The sequence below is a fragment of the Podarcis muralis genome, chromosome 16 (assembly GCF_964188315.1).
Source record: "Podarcis muralis chromosome 16, rPodMur119.hap1.1, whole genome shotgun sequence".
Classification (NCBI taxonomy): Eukaryota; Metazoa; Chordata; class Lepidosauria; order Squamata; family Lacertidae; genus Podarcis; species Podarcis muralis.
Window position 1 is genome coordinate 2,640,834 of NC_135670.1, and position 16,907 is coordinate 2,657,740.

The window sequence follows — 16,907 nt, forward strand, 5'->3', positions numbered from 1 at the left end:
GTATATCATGGAAAAGTTCCTTGATTTCCATGATTCAACTTGAAAGGTGAAACTAATATATGAGATAGGCTTGTGGCATACAAAGCGAGATATGCCAAGCCTTGATTTGTTATCATTGCGATGATCATGGTGAACAGCTTATGAAAACCCCAAATTAGCCATCTCAGGAAATTAGAATAGACAAGGAAATCAGCAAAACAAGGATTGCAAATCGAGCAAGATTGGACCTCTGAGAAGCAGAAGCAGATCTCGCTTTGCATGTCATGAGTCGATCTCATATATTAGTTTCACCTTTGAAGTTGAATTCCTGAAATCAAGGAACTTTTCCACGATATTCTAATTTTTCGAGTTTCACCTGTATAACCCTTGCATTAAAATTGTGACACGGGGGGGGGGGTTGTAACCCACAAACGGTCTCCAGGCAGAGATGTATATTCTCTTTAGGGATGGGGAATCTTGCAAGCCTGAGCTGAATAAATGCAACACACACACACACACACACACACACACCAGCAAGAGATATTTTTTTTTCTCCCTTCTCCACCTCATCAAAGTCCCAATGAAAGGACCGTACGCCTGCCTCTCTCTCCCTTTAATTCCCGGTGGTGACTGTGTCCTCCCGTTCTGATTTTAAGTGGCAGGAACACAGTGGGAGGAGGAGGGGGAAAATAAAAACTGGGAGGGGTGCATTATCGGTGAGGAATAATAATAATAATAATAGAAAGAGGGAAAGTGGTCAGTTTCCCCTCCCATCCCCAACTACTTGGCTGCGCCGGTTGCTGTGGCAACGAGAGGCAAAGGAGACGATGAGGAAGAATGGTACCCCGGCCTCGGGCGCCATGGCAACCAGATCCCAATCCCTGCGAGCAGCTTTAGGGGGTGGTTTGTGACGATGGGGAGGAGAGGGGGGTTCGTTCCTCCGCCCCAGTGCGAAGGCAACCATCTTATAAGGCCGGGGCTGGTGTTGTCCCTGAAACACAGTGGCCTTTTGGGGTTGCCAAAACCCAGCTTCTTTAAATCCCGGGCTGTCCTTGGCAAATAGGGACATTTGGAGGATCCAACCCTGTCAGGGTTTCAGCCCTCTGTGGGGGAGGGAAAGGCACTCTGCACATGATCAGAGGACCTGCCCTTTGCTGGTGGTCAGCAGTTATCAAGGAACGATAGTCTCATTTGGGTCCGTTACATCGGTGGTCCACAAACGAGAATTAAAACACGAGTTTCTGTGTCTCGGCCCTACTCAGACCCATGGTGACATATCCGGGTACATGTCATAAAATCTCCCTGTGTTGCCTTAGCTGGCTGCGCTGCGTACCCAGCACACCCCACTTTTGCCGCAGGCTGCCCCTATTTGATCGGCAGAGCCCCCGTCCGCAGTACATTAGTGATAGCCATCGATCAGCGGGTCAATTAGCAGAGCGTTCATTACGCTGATCGCTCGGTTTGGAGCACACACACCCCCAACTTCAGTGCCGGAGGGCGAGGAGGGGGGCGAGAGAGGTGGTTGGAGGTCAGTGGGATCTAGTGGTGGAACAGCGAAGAGAGTTGGTTATTATTATTATTATTATTATTATTATTATTATTATTATTAAAATTTTATCAGGCCATTCCTCCGAAAAGGAACCCATCTCCACCACAAAGCCAGTGTTCTTAGAGTGCTGGACTAGTCCCTGCCTGGGAGAGACCAGGGTTCGAATTGCCACACAGCCAGGAAGCTCACTTGGGCCAGTCACTGCCTCTCAGCCTAACCTACCGCACAGGTTGTTTTTTGGGGATAAAATGGAGAGCGAGGAGGACCTTGAGCTCCTTGGAAGAAAGGGTGGGAAATAAATGCAATCCATAAATGAAATTGTTCTCATTGTGGCGACGGGGTGGGAAGGAATGAGCCCCTGCATACAAGGCTCTGTCTACACTTGCAGACTTAAATCTGGTTTAGTCGCACAATCCCTCTTTGCAGGGAATCTGCTGTTTTTTGGGGGGTGGGGAGGGCTGGTGCGGGCGTTTCTGTTGCTCACCAATCGTCTCCATTGCTGCACCTCGCGAGTGAGGAACTTGGCACCCTCTCCTCCTTGCACCTCTCACCATCGATTCTTATTTATATTTATAGTTGAATTCAATACGCTGCTAGGTCTTTGGCCATCAAGGTACACTCCGAGCATCTTGGAATCAATAATTAAAAAACCCTATTAACCGTTCCATAATAAGAAAGGAAGAAGGTTCCCCCTTTATGATCTTTAGAGAAGCAGGCACACACCTGGGACTTCAAGAAATTCTGCACCACAGATTTATTTATACCAGTTGCAGCTTCCTTCCCCCGCAAAGCAGAGAATCCAGGGAACTCTAAATGTTGGCTCTAAGCACAACATGTATTTAAAGTATGTTGCTCCCTCAAAAGACTCCTGGGAACTGTAGCTTGCCCCTAACAGACCTAGAATCTCCAGCACCCATAAACTACAGTTCCCAATTTCTTGGGGGTGTTTATAATAGCTCCCCCTTCTTCCCACCATCCTTTGTCCTCGGTATCTGGTTTTCACAGGTAGAAACTTTCTGAGCCGAGCGGATACTTTTCAGATATTTTCAGATATTTGCCAGCTAGTAGCTGTTATGGGACGCGGGTGGCGCTGTGGGTAAAAGCCTCAGCGCCTGGGGCTTGCCGATCGAAAGGTCGGCGGTTCGCATCCCCGCGGCGGGGTGCGCTCCCGTTGTTCGGGTCCAGCGCCTGCCAACCTAGCAGTTCGAAAGCACTCCCGGGTGCAAGTAGATAAATAGGGACCGCTTTCTAGCGGGAAGGTAAACGGCATTTCTGTGTGCGGCTCTGGCTTGCCAGAGCAGCGATGTCACGCTGGCCACGTGACCCGGAAGTGTCTCCGAACAGCGCTGGCTCCCGGCCTCTTGAGTGAGATGGGCGCACAACCCCAGAGTCTGGCAAGACTGGCCCGTACGGGCAGGGGTACCTTTACCTTTACCTTTTAGCTGTTAACAAAGGTCCATATAGTTCAAGCTCTGGTTTTCCCAGTCGTGATGTATGGAAGTGAGAGCTGGACCATCAAGAAGGCTGATCGCCGAAGAATGGATGCTTTTGAATTCTGGTGCTGGAGGAGACTCTTGAGAGTCCCATGGACTGCAAGAAGATCCAACCTCTCCATTCTGAAGGCAATCAGCCCTGAGTGCTCACTGGAAGGACAGACCCTGAAGCTGAGGCTCCAAGACTTTGGCCACCTCATGAGAAGAGAAGATTCCCTGGAAAAGACCCTGATGTTGGGAAAGATGGAGGGCACAAGGAGAAGGGGATGACAGAGGATGAGATGGTGGGACAGTGTTCTCAAAGATACCAGCATGAGTTTGACCAAACTGCGGGAGGCAGTGGAAGACAGGAGGCGTGCTCTGGTCCATGGGGTCACGAAGAGGCGGACTTGACTAAACGACTAAACAACAACAACAAATGGAGTTAGCAGACCCATAGATTAGTCTAATGCTCTCCTAAAGGATTCCAAGGCAGTGTTCCTTGCTTTATCATGTGGCAGAGAGTTCCATAAGACTGTGTTGGGTGAAGAAATCATATCCTTTGGTTCTCTACCTAATTTCCTACCCATCAGTTTTGTGAGGTGACTTTGAGTTCTAGTGTCATGGGTGAAGATGGGAATGAAATCAGTCTTCAGGCTTGCAGTCTAAAAGATGTGATATATCAAGGGGGGAAGAAAGCAAAGTCAGCTGCCGATTCTTAAATAATTTTCAGGATGACCAGCTGGAATGGAAATGTTTCAAGAAGAGGCAGAGTTCCTCGCCTTCTGCTACAGCCTCCACTTTCTCTACACTGGGCATAACTTCATAAAAGCCTGTTTGGCCTGCGAACCCCGTCCCCAGAGTAGGGAGTGCGTGGATCTGCCCATTTCGGTTTCTCCCCATTTCCTTATCTTAAATCCTGTTCTCCACATTTCTGCTGCAGTTTGTGAACTAGAAAAATAAAAACAAATCCTCATGAACATTTCAGTGCGAATTCTCTCCTGCACATTTTCTTACGCCGTTTTGCTTAACATGCACATTTTTTTGCAATGCGATTTCCCTCTGTATAATATATTTTTGTATGCTGTTTCCAACAATATAGGCAGCTTTTTTGCACACTTTGCCCAGTATGTATATTTGTATGTTTTGTTTTGTAAACAATACCTTGCTGGAGAACAGCAGTGCAAAATTCAGGGAGTGAAAATTTCAAAGGATGGCCAGTTTTTTTTTTGTTGTTTGTGCATTGTTTTGGAACGTGCAAATTAAGTAGAATTCGCCTTTAGATGTGACCTCGACTGAATTTCTCTCTCAGATCCATCCACATTTTAAAAGCCCCAAATACTTTCATCTCTCCTGGGAGAGAAGATCCTCTGCCCCCATTTTCCACACCCTTTCTCCGTGTCTATTCCAGCTCCACAAAATCCTCTTATTTTATTTTATTTTCTGAGATTGAGGAGCTAGAGCATGAAAAACGAGTGTTACATCACTGACGTCCTCACGGCAGCTTGGGCAAAAGCACCACGGCGGCTCACGAGAAAGCCCATCCGCCGATGAGCTCGGTTTTGCCCGCAGAAGGCTCGCCAGAGAAAGATGCGTTCTGAATGGCCAGCTGCAAACCACGGCGAGATCAAGCTCTGTCGAGAAGGAGTCCCATAATCTGGCGCCACTTCGCTCTGCGCCCTATTTTTGGTCCAGGATTACCTCATTAGGAGAGGCCGTCTGCACCTGCGGCACACACAATGCCACCAATTTATCTTATTTCACGGGCAGGGGAAAGCGTGCTTTGTAAGAAATAACTCACATTCTGGCTTTGGGGGGATTTTTTTTTAAGGAAAAAGAAAACCGAATGTTGCGAATTTGACTCCGAAGCATCAAGGACTGAAAAGGATTCACTCTACATGAGGTCGTGTGGGTTGCTGCATCCTGGAAAAGCTGGATTTTCTGAACTGCTTCCAAGGGCAGCACCATGTAAAGGGCATTGTAGTAGTCAAAAGCATGAGACCTAAGTCCTTTACTTTTGGAAAACACGACCACAATCAGTATCCGAGTGTCTCGACAGCACAATCCTATCCGGTCTTGAAAGACCTACATTGGCTCCCAGTACGTTTCCGGGCACAATTCAAAGTGTTGGTGCTGACCTTGAAAGCCCTAAACGGCCTTGGCCCAGTAGACCTGAAGGAGCATCTCCACCCTGGACGCCGAGGTCCCTCTCCCGAGGGCCTTCTGGCGGTTCCTTCATTGCGAGAAGCCAAGTTACAGGAAACCAGGCAGAGGGCCTTCTCAGTAGTGGCACCCGCCCTGTGGAACTCCCTCCCACCAGATGTCAAAGAGAAAAACAACTACCAGACTTTTAGAAGACATCTGAAGGCAGCCCTGTTTAGGGAAGCTTTTAATGTTTGATGCATTACTGTATTTTAATATTTTGTTGGAAGCCGCCCAGAGTGGCTGGGGAAGCCCAGCCAGATGGGCGGGGTATAAATTATTACTATTATTATTATTATTGTTGTTATTATTATTAGTGTTCACTCAGAGGTAAATCTCACTGCGCTTGTTGTCAGGATCACATGCCTATAATTGTCATAGAAGCGTAGAGTTAGAAGGGACCCACTGCAATGAAGGAATCATCACTCTTAAGGATTTTAACAGACGATGTGTTTATTGTGGGGTGGCTGTTAGCTTGTTTGAAACTGCATGATCCCAAACATTTAATGTTTTCAAACTGTTTTTGCTCTTGCGTATTATTTGCTGGTTTACAATAGGAAACTTCCTGATACCAGGCCAGACCTTTTCCCCATCAAACTCTTATTGCTGTCACGGACTGGCAGTGCCCGGGTGGTGGATAGACACAAAGATCCCTTGCTCTGGCAAAGGAGTGAGGTGCCGCTGAAGCTCTCAAGCTGGTCTGTCTGACAGATTAGCATGTGGGAAGCCAGAGGAAACAAGGAAACAGAGGCTAGCTACGTCTTTCCTTTTTTTTGCTGGGGTACCTGCTTCATGCCGGTAGCTTGAACGTTCAACCTCCTTGCACTTTGTTTGATACAAGGGCTGCCGTGTTGCCCTCCTTCTGCACTTCACAATGTCCCGCTATGCCACTAGTGGAACACCTGCTTTGCATGCAGAAGGTACCAGGTTCAATCCCCAGGGCTGCCTGAAGAGCTGCTGCCAGCCAGTGCAGGCCATATTGAGCAAGGTGGCCCAGTCGAATGTCTCTTCCCGTGTTGCTATCTAAGTCCTTCCTTTTTCGGAAACATGAGGACTAGAACCTTTGGTTTTGAAGAAAGAGTTGCGGCTCAGTGGCAGGGCACCCAGTTTGCGTGCAGAAGGTCCTAGGCATCTCCTGTTAGGTTCGGGAATGGCCCTTGAGTCTGAAACCCTGGACAGCAGCTGCCAGTCTGAGTGAGCAGTACTGAACTCGGTGGCCCACTAGAGCTTGCCACCACAGCAGCAGTTTCAGGGAGGCAAGATGGAGCCGTGCCGACAAGCCCTTGCCAGCGAAATCTCCCTTTCTCTCTCTCTTCTTTCCCTGCTCCCGGGCCTTCGAGGCCTCGTCCGCCTCCGCAAGGCCTGCTTTCCTTTAATGTGATTACAACTGCTTTTACAGAAAAAAGGACCCAGCTGCCTGCTGGGATAATCTAGCTCTTTCTAATCCCAAAGGCTGGGGAGAGTGCTCTCCATCAGGGACTTAACCCTCCCGAGGCTGCCTGGGGCTTTGTGTGTGTGCAATTCCCTTTGTAAAACAAGGGCAGTGTGGCGTAGTGGTTAGAGTGTCAGGCTAAGACCTGGGAGACCAAGCCTCAAATCCTTACTCGACCTTGGACTATCTCTTCCAGCCAAACCTACCCCGCAGGGTCGTTGTGCGAGGGGGAGAGAGAAAGAGACCCGCATCTTTTTATTTCTTTATACAACCCATAGCACATATACGGTGCCCATGTGCTGCGCCATTTGGGGTTTTGGGGGCTAGGATCGGGGGGGGGGCAGCCTTCTGATCCTCACCCAAAGGCTGACATCGCACCTTGAAAGCATGGTTATATAATCTTCTTTTTTTTCCAAAAAAAATATATTCATTTTATAACACAAATAAAGAACACAAACAATACAAACCAATTCATGTCATATCCTTATTTTTCTAAACATTGTTAAGTGGGCTTCCCCAAGTCCCACCTATCTGATTTTCATTTTACTTCATCTTTTGCAGTTCACATATATCATAGTTTCTAACCATCTTTTTTATTTTTATCACACTTAAAATAACTTCACCTTTTATCACTTGCAAATAATACTGTTTTAAAACACACTATTTTCTACTTCTAACCCTACAGCCTATATCCACTTCCAAAGCTATTCAACGATGTAAATATTAACATATTTTTTCAAATATTCCTTAAACTTCTTCCAATCTTCTTCCACCGTCTCTTCTCTCTGGTCTCAGAGTCTCCCGGTCAGTTCGGCAAGTTCCATATAGTCCGTCATCTTCATCTACCATTAAAGCATGGTTATATAATCTTAAAACAGTCGTGAGAGAATCCTGGGAACTGTAGTTTGAAGGCGCTGAGAGTCGTTAGGAGACCCTCTATTCCCCTCCCAGAGGAACTACAATTCCCAGAGTGGTTTAGCAACCAGCCCCTCTTTCCGGGGAACTGTGGGGAAATTGGGGGGGGGTCTCTCGGCACCCATCGCAAACTGCAGCTCCCAGAACTCCCTGGCTGTTTAAAAATGGCATGGCGAAGGTCTGCGAGTGTGACCCCTGGGCTCTTAGCCTAATGCTACCTTACAGGGTTGTCGCAAGGATGCAATGGGGAGACATAGCTGTCAACTTGTTGTTGTTGTTTAGTCGTTTAGTCATGTCTGACTCTTTGTGACCCCCTGGACCAGAGCACGCCAGGCCCTCCTGTCTTCCATTGCCTCCCGCAGTTTGGTCAAACTCATGCTGGTAGCTTCGAGAACACTGTCCCACCATCTCGTCCTCTGTCGTCCCCTTCTCCTTGCGCCCTCCATCTTTCCCAACATCAGGGTCTTTTCCAGGGAGTCTTCTCTTCTCATGAGGTGGCCAAAGTCTTGGAGCCTCAGCTTCACAATCTGTCCTTCCAGTCAGCACTCAGGGCTGATTTCCTTCAGAATGGAGAGGTTTGGTCTCCTTGCAGTCCATGGGACTCTCCAGAGTCTCCTCCAGCACCAGAATTCAAAAGCATCCATTCTTCGGCGATCAGCCTTCTTGATGGTCCAGCTCTCACTTCCATACATCACTACCGGGAAAACCATAGCTTTAACTATACGGACCTTAGCTGTCAACTTACAGATTTGAAAATAAGGGACCAGCAGCCTCAAAAATAAGGGATCAACAATTACTTTGATCAAATACATATTTTGTTGCGTGCAAATGGCTTTAGATACCAATTAGGTCCATAAATTACCATATAGCATATATTCAACACAAAAAACAGCAACAATTTGTTGTTGACAAAGGACAGCTGGACATAGAAAGGGCCCCATTACCTTCAGCAGCTTATTTAAGGGACATCATCAATAAGGGACAGCAGCGGGACATGGCGCTGGGATAAGGGGCTGTCCCGCCAAATAAGGGACGCTTGACAGCTATGTGGGGAGATGTTTTTTGGGGGAGTGATGAATGCCCCCTTGAACTCCTTGCAGGAAAGGAGCGATACAAAAGAGGAATGGAACAGCATTGGTTTTAAAACGCTGTGCTTCTAAGAAGCTGGAGTTGCACCTGCCCCAGTATTTCCTAAATTCTAACCCCAGGTGTGGGAAGCAGGCAGGAGGGGAACACGTGCAGATGTTGCAGGATGTTGTCAGCTCCCATCATCGCTTTAGCCAGGATGGCAAACACTCAGGGGAGAGGATGGGAGTTGTAGTCTATCAAGGTCCTGTGTGAGTGCCTGGAAGATGGATGGTGGCTAATGGATTGAGGTTGAATCCTGACAAGACAGAAGTACTGTTTTTGGGGGACAGGGGGCGGGCTGGTGTGGGGGACTCCCTCGTCCTGAATGGGGTAACTGTGCCCCTGAAGGACCAGGTGCGCAGCCTGGGAGTCATTTTGGACTCACAGCTGTCCATGGAGGCGCAGGTCAATTCTGTGTCCAGGGCAGCTGTTTACCAGCTCCATCTGGTACACAGGATGAGACCCTCCCTGCCCGCAGACTGTCTCGCCATAGTGGTGCATGCTCTGGTTATCTCCCACTTGGACTACTGCAATGCGCTCTACGTGGGGCTACCTTTGAAGATGACCTGGAAACTGCAATTAATCCAGAATGTGGCAGCTAGACTGGGGACTGGGAGCGGCCGCCAAGACCACATAACACCGGTCTTGAAAGACCTACATTGGCTCCCAGTACATTTCCGAGCACAATTCAAAGTGTTGGTGCTGACCTTTAAAGCCCTAAACGGCCTCGGTCCAGTATATCTGAAAGAGCATCTCCACCCCCATCGTTCTTCCCGGACACTGAGGTCCAGCTCCGAGGGCCTTCTGGTGGTTTCCTCATTGCAAGAAGTGAGGTTACAGCGAACCAGACAGAGGGCCTTCTCGGTAGTGGCGCCCACCCTGTGGAACACCCTCCCAGCAGATGTCAAGGCAATAAACAACTATTTTACTTTTAAAAGACACCTGAAGGCGGCCCTGTTTAGGGAAGTTTTTAATGTCTGACGCTGTATTGTTTTTAATTTTTGGTTGGAAGCCGCCCAGAGTGGCTGGGAAGACCCAGCCAGATGGGTAGGGTATAAATAATAAATGGTGATGATGATGATGATGATGATGATGGCCTTTGCCCCACCTCACCCCTCTGGATCTGGATCCACAGCCTCTGTCTCCTTCTCGTTCCAGATGAACCGACCGATCCAGGTGAAGCCAGCCGACAGCGAAAGCAGAGGAGGTAGAGTCTCCCTCTGGGGTGCTGGGGTCCTGGGCGGTTCAGAGAGCAGCTTGCCTGCTCACCTGGTGTCTTTGGAGGAGCTGGCCTCCACTTTCTGGACAGGTTTGATTCCCTTAATAATACAGTGGTACCTCTGGTTGCAAACGGGATCCGTTCCGGAGCCTCGTTCGCAACCTGAAAGGAACGCAACCCGCAGTGGCGTGTCTGCGCAAGTCACAATTTGCCGCTTCTGCACATGCGCGCGACATCATTTTGTGCATCTGCGCATGCACGAGTGGCGAAACCCGGAAGTAACCCTTTCCGGTACTTCCAGGTTGCCGCGGGACACGACCTGAAAAAAGTATCATGAAGCAAACATAACAAGAGGTACGACTGTACAGCCTTCTCCACCCTGAGACACACACACACCCCAGATGTTTTAGACTACAACTCCCATCAGTGCCACCCAACTGGGAGTCGTAGTCCAAATCTTCTGAAGGGGTCCATTTTGGCAAAGGTGGTGGAGAGCTAATAAGTTTCACCCCCCCACACACACACACACTGTTCCAGGGTTTTCCCCCCTTTTAAAAATAATAATTTTTAATTAATTTTTTCATTAATCTTGCCACATCATATCCAAATTAAAAATAAATATATGTGCCATTTATACATTCTGAATTAATTAATTTTTTGGAGATTCCCATGTTCTGGCTGGTCTGGAGAAAGTCTTTTATTTTTGTTCCTGCATTTTCTCTGTTGTTTATTCCCAATATCATTGGTCCAATGTGAACCCCTTCTTATCATCACAGTCACTGTAATGACTTTCCCATCGTGCTTAATGAATCCATATTACGTTGGCACGCAAGAGGAAATTTTATTCTTCTTGTTGTTGTTCTTCAATTATTTTTCGGTGCAATCCCCCCAGGTTTTTTCCCTGGGGTGGATGTGTGTGTATGTACTGTATTTTTCGCTCTATAGGACACACTTTTCCCCCTCCAAAAATTAAGCGGAAATGTGTGTGCGTCCTATAGAGCGAAATATATAGTATATTATTTATTTTGTGGAATTTACCGTATTTTTCGCTCTATAAGACGCACCAGACCATAAGATGCACATAGTTTTTGGAGGAAGAAAACAAGAAAAAAAATATTCTGAATCTCAGAAGCCAGAACAGCAAGAGGGATCGCTGCGCAGCGAAAGCAGCAATCCCTCTTGCTGTTCTGGCTTCTGGGATAGCTGTGCAGCCTGCATTCGCTCCATAAGATGCGCAGACATTTCCCCTTACTTTTCAGGAGGGGGGAAATGAGTCTTATAGAGCAAAAAATACGGTATATACTGCTTGATTGTCAAAAAAACCAACCCTAAAAGACGTAATTGCCACTAAGAGGAACAGCAACAATAATCCAAGGCGTCCGAAAAGGTAAAATAGACCGGAAACAAATTAAAACTTGTGCCAGCTTTTTGAACGAAGGGGGGCATGTTTATGGCGCAGTCTGGGCTCCCCCAGGACGGCCTTTATCTGACCAACCTCCTTTCTCCTCCTTCCAGAAGACAGGAAGCTCTTTGTGGGAATGTTGGGTAAGCAGCAGACAGACGAGGACGTCCGGAAAATGTTCGAGCCGTTTGGGAACATCGACGAGTGCACGGTACTGCGGGGTCCCGACGGCACCAGCAAAGGTGAGTGGAGAAGGGGGGGCGACTGCCCACCGCTGCCATCGGAAGGTTGCCCCTGAGCACGTGCCCTCGAACTATAACTCCCATCAGTACCAGCTTGGCCAACGGCTAGGGATGGGAGTCGTAGTCCAACAACATCTGGAGAGAGTTGCTGCTCTGGGAAGTGACTAAGGGCCCCCTGTTACCTAAGAACATTTCGTACGCATGCTCGGAGTGGGCGCATCACTTTTTGCCGCTTGATAGATGCCAGACAGAAAGTGCCGCCTCGCTTTGCCACTTCCACCAGAGAAACAGTGGCAGATCACTAATGATTTCCAGCGAGATCTCGCCCAGATCTCGCGAGATCTTGCCGGGAATTGGCACTGATGTTGGCACCACTTCTCTCCCAGTGCCAGAGGTGGAAGGGTACCCATCCGGTGCTGCCTTGGGGGTTCCTTCCACCCAAGGCGGCTGCTTCCTCTTGCCTCATGGGTGCGCCGGGCCTGATTCATGCAGGCCTGTTTTAAAAAGCGATGAGGCACAGCGAGCTAACGTTGGCCTGATCTTACGTCCTTACAGAGCATTGATCATTGGACGGGTGTCTCTGTCTAGGGCCATCTTACTCATAGAGGCTAGTGGCACGGGGCACCAGGACGCCTAGTTCTGAAGGGTGAGGCGGAGGCTGGACGCAGCGCCTCCGGGCATCAGCTCGCCGCCCTTGCCCGCCATGCCGTGCCGAAGCAGCGCCGCGCCCGGAGTCTCTGCCTGCCATGGCCACCGCGGCACGCAGCAGCCAGCTGAGCTGGGAGGCGCCGCATCCAGCCTCTGCCTCTTTCCCGCCGAAGGAGCCATACTCCAGCTGCTGCCCGCCGCCTCCAGCCCCGCTGGCAGCGCTGTCCTCCCTAAAAAAACTCTGGGGAATGGAGGGGTGGGGGTGACCAGAGGGAGCTTTGCACCATGGTGCCGGATATGCTTAAGACGGCCCTGGCTCTGGCTTCCACCTGCATCTAGAAGGCAGGCGACCGACATACCAAACAGCCAATTGGACCCTGTTTCAGTGGGTCCTCCTCCACGCCCCCAGCTCCATGGGCTGCCCGCCTTTCAGAGGTTTAAAACGGGTGAGCTGGGTTCATGACGGCACAGGTCCCAGCCAATCAGAGCTAGGCACAGCTCAAGACACACACAATTGGTTTTTGCCATCCTGAGCGCAACCCAGGAGAGACAAGGGCGCCTTGGTGGGGAGGGGGTGGCTGGCGAATGGCTACCGTGACAAAATGTAGCGATGGCCAGCGATTCGGGCAGCTTTAGGAGAATTTGACCAATTCATGGAAGTGATGCCTCTGCAGTCAGAGTCAGCGGTGCTTCCCAGTGCCAGTCACTGGAAACCACAGGAGAGCGGAGGGCTCCTGTGGTCAGTCTCCTGCTTGTGGGCTTCTGTTGGGGGGCTGCCATCGGAACAAGGGAGGGAGGCAGGGGGCCGTTGGGATACAGAGAGCCTCCGAAACTCCTGAGGAGCAGTTCCTCTTCCAGCAGTGGGAAAAGCCACACCTCCAGTGGAGGAGAGAGGGAAGGGGCCAGCCAAGCGAGGAAAGGGCTCAAGGATGCTGCTGAGAGCCCCAGGGCCTCACCTGGCCAGGCTGGAAGGAAAGGGCTCAAGGATGATGCTGGGAGCCCCAGGGCCTCACCTGGCCAGGCTGGAAGGAAAGGGCTCAAGGATGATGCTGGGAGCCCCAGGGCCTCACCTGGCCAGGCTAGAAGGAAAGGGCTTGAGGATGATGCTGAGAGCCCCAGGGCCTCACCTGGCCAGGCTGGGAGGAAAGGGCTTGAGGATGATGCTGTGAGCCCCAGGGCCTCACCTGGCCAGGCTGGAAGGAAAGGGCTCAAGGATGATGCTGTGAGCCCCAGGGCCTCACCTGGCCGGGCTGGAAGGAAAGGGCTCTAGGATGATGCTGAGAGCCCCAGGGCCTCACCTGGCCGGGCTGGAAGGAAAGGGCTCAAGGATGCTGCTGAGAGCCCCAGGGCCTCACCTGGCCAGGCTGGCCAGGAGGGACGCACGCCACTTCCGTCGCCTAGCTTGCGCAGAAGGGTGAAATACAAAGAGGGGAGGAGGAGCCTTGGGGTGCCGAAGTTCTTATGTTGGGGGAGAAGCCGGAAGGGGCCACTCCCGGATTCTGCAAGCGACTGAGACAGACATGAACTTGGTAGATCTGCACTGTAAATAGTTTGCACAATAAAACCTGTAAAAGACAGGTCGGAGTCCTGCCTGGTTACTCACGAGCAACCCCCACCAGCCTCTGACAGCTTCCTAGTGATGCATCAGACTGGCCACTGTGAGTACCGGGCGCAGGCCTGATCCAGCGGCCAAGCTCATCCTGTTTCTGTCTCCGCATCTTTCCCTTTCTCTTCCCTCTCCCAGGCTGTGCCTTTGTGAAGTTCCAGACGCACGCAGAAGCACAAGCTGCCATCAATACGTTGCACGGAAGCCGCACGTTACCAGTGAGACCCACAACTTCTGCCTTGTTGGGGGGCAGGGAGAGCCAGGGGCTGTGGGGGGGCAGAGGAGGAGGAGAAGAAGGTTGTCTTGCTAAATCCCTCCTGCCTTCCATTAAGTCCTTTCATTTTGAGGCTCCGCCTTCATTAAGCGAGCGAGGAGGGAGAGGGAAGAAATCTTCCACAGGCTCTGCTACCTCCTAGTGGACAATCGTCCTCTGTTCCGCTTTCCCAAAAAAGTACAGTGGTACCTCAGGTTGCATATGCTTCAGGTTACAGACTCTTCAGGTTACAGACTCCGCTAACCCAGAAATAGTGCTTCAGGTTAAGAACTTTGCTTCAGGATGAGAACAGAAATCGCGCGGCGGCAGCAGCAGGAGGCCCCGTTAGCTAAAGTGGTACCTCGGGTTAAGAACAGTTTCAGGCTAAGTACGGACCTCCGGAACAAATTAAGTACTTAACCCGAGGTACCACTGTAGTCCAAAAGATTTGCCGGCTGTACATTTGTAAACTTTTTTTTTAAAAAAAGATTTGCCGAGGGTGCAGAAAAGAGATCCGGCAATTTGCTTTGTGAATTAAATAGCTGTTTGAATCAGGGGGTTGCCAACTTCTCAAGCTACCCTCCGATGCTATGCATTCACGCACGACTTAAGACAGCAGCGATCAAGGGGCGGCAAATAGGGCACAAATCAATCAGTTTGGGTTCTTCTCCGTTTCTAATTTTTCCAATCTTAACTTCAATTCTCCGCATTTCTGCACCAGTTTATATTTTTTTTAAAAAAAAAAAATCTTCATTTTGTCTTTAGTGTACAAATCTTTGTACACAATTCCCCCTTGTGCACCCATATCTGCAAGCAAATTTCCCTAACGATAATGCATTTTTAATGTTACTTTCATTAACGTATACATTTAACTGACACTTTCCCCTAATAATGTGCATTTTTGAGAAAACTCTAGACCTTCCCCCAAGCTGGTGCTGTCCACAGGTTAACATGATTTCCATCATCCCTGGTGGTTGACTATCCTGGCTAAGGGGCGGACATGAGCTTTCGTCTGACAACACGTAGCAAAACAACCACAGTCATACCTTGGAAGTTGAACAGCCTAGTTTTCAAACGTTTTGGCTCCCAAACGATCGCGACCCGGAAGTGAATGTTCTGGTTTTTGAATGTTCTTTTAGAAGCCGAACGTCCAATGGTGCTTCCGTGGCTTCCGATTGGCTGCAGGAGCTTCCTGCAGCCAATCAGAAGCCGCGATTTGATTTTCAAATGTTTTGGAAGTCGAATGGACTTCTGGAATGGATTCCGTTCAACTCCAAGATACGACTGTATATTAAAACACCTGAGATCAAAGTATGTCATGAGCAAAGCCCATTAACCAGAGCATAACGGTTAAAAGAAGAATTTGGGCTTTGAAGACAGGAAATCAGGAGAAAATGCTGATCTAAACAGGTGTCCACTGACCCTTAATAATAATAATAATAATAATTTATTATTATTTATACCCCGCCCATCTGGCTGGGTTTCCCCAGCCACTCTGGGCAGCTTCCAACCGAATATTAAAAACAATCCAGCATCAGACATTAAAAACTTCCCTAAACAGGGCCGCCATCAGTTGTCTTTTAAAAGTAAAATAGTTATTTATTTCCTTGACATCTGATGGGAGGGCGTTCCACAGGGTGGGCGCCACCACCGAGAAGGCCTTCTGCCTGGTTCCCTGTAGCCTCACATCTCGTAACCCTGTGGTGTAGGATAGGGTGGGAGAGAGTGACTGGCCCGTGTCTGAGTGGGGATATTTCGGGCCTTCTCGGTGGTGGCACCCGCCCTGTGGAATGCCCTCCCACCAGATGTCAAAGAAATAAACTACTAGACTTTTAGAAGACATCTGAAGGCAGCCTTGTTTAGGGAAGCTTTTAATGTTTAATAGATTATTGTATTTCAATATTCTGTTGGAAGCCGCCCAGAGTGGCTGGGGAAACCCAGCCAGATGGGCGGGGTATAAATAATAAATTATTATTATTATTATTATTATTATTATTATTATTATTATTAACCTGTTATCTCCCGGGTTGCAACCCAGCACGCTAACCATTGCACCACACTGTCTCTCGAGGGTGCCAGCTTGGGAAAGTCTGCCTGAGCTTCAGCAAAGTTGCTCTTCTTGGAGACCTCAATTTCTCCCTCTTCCTTCCAGGGCGCCTCGTCCAGCCTCGTGGTGAAATTTGCCGACACGGAGAAGGAGAGGGGTCTCCGCCGGATGCAGCAAGTGGCAAACCAGCTGGGCATGTTCAGCCCCATCGCCCTGCAGTTTGGGGTGTACAGTGCCTACACCCAAGCAGTAAGAGGCTCCCCTTCGCTCTAGGAGCCCGGAGTTGTGGGGAGGGGGACGGTGCAGGCTTGTGTCAGAGACTGCCTCCAGGTCCCAGCTCACAGAAGACCAACGCTAGCCAGCAGAACTGTACAAAAGTCTTTATTGAAGTTTAGTTCCCATTTTCGAGCCCTAGCGTGCGTCTCTACGTCTAGACCCTAGACCAGCGAAGCCTCGTCTGAGTCTCCGCCCCCTGTACACCAGTTTAAGACTCTAGCCTTACTCCACCTTCTTCGTTTCTCCTTCCGCCTCTGGGTCCTACTACCCCCCGGGGTGCCTTCCTTCCTGGACGCCTCGGATGCGGACCCCTCGGACTCCTCCCCCTCTCTTCGGCGGGCTTTGGGACCCGGCTCCCTCTCCGGGCTGCTCATTGCGCCACCCTCTTGTACATTTGAACTTGGCACGCGCGCGCTGCCCCTGACCTTCCTTTTGACCGTTTCCTCGCTCTCTGATGCAGGCGTGGCTAACCCTGACTCATGTCCTTCCGCTGACGGAAAGCTGCCTGCTGCCGATGCCTGGGGCTCCTCCCCCCTA

The 16,907-nt window shown here is 49.8% G+C and overlaps 1 protein-coding gene across 3 annotated transcripts in view; it reads left to right on the forward strand.

The window, feature by feature from the left end:
- CELF3 (CUGBP Elav-like family member 3) overlaps positions 1-16,907 on the forward strand; it is an 85,730-nt gene that overhangs the window by 43,942 nt on the left and 24,881 nt on the right. For 2 of the 3 annotated variants that reach the window (XR_013391064.1, XM_077920796.1), the window contains exons 3-6: positions 9,836-9,884; positions 11,412-11,540; positions 13,933-14,012; positions 16,200-16,343. Coding sequence is in view for 2 of the 3 variants with exons in the window: in XM_077920796.1 (XP_077776922.1) it covers positions 9,836-9,884; positions 11,412-11,540; positions 13,933-14,012; positions 16,200-16,343 (402 nt within the window). In the remaining variant the exon portion in view is untranslated. The remainder of the gene's footprint in view (positions 1-9,835; positions 9,885-11,411; positions 11,541-13,932; positions 14,013-16,199; positions 16,344-16,907) is intronic. The other variant, XM_077920797.1, reaches the window with a different exon arrangement.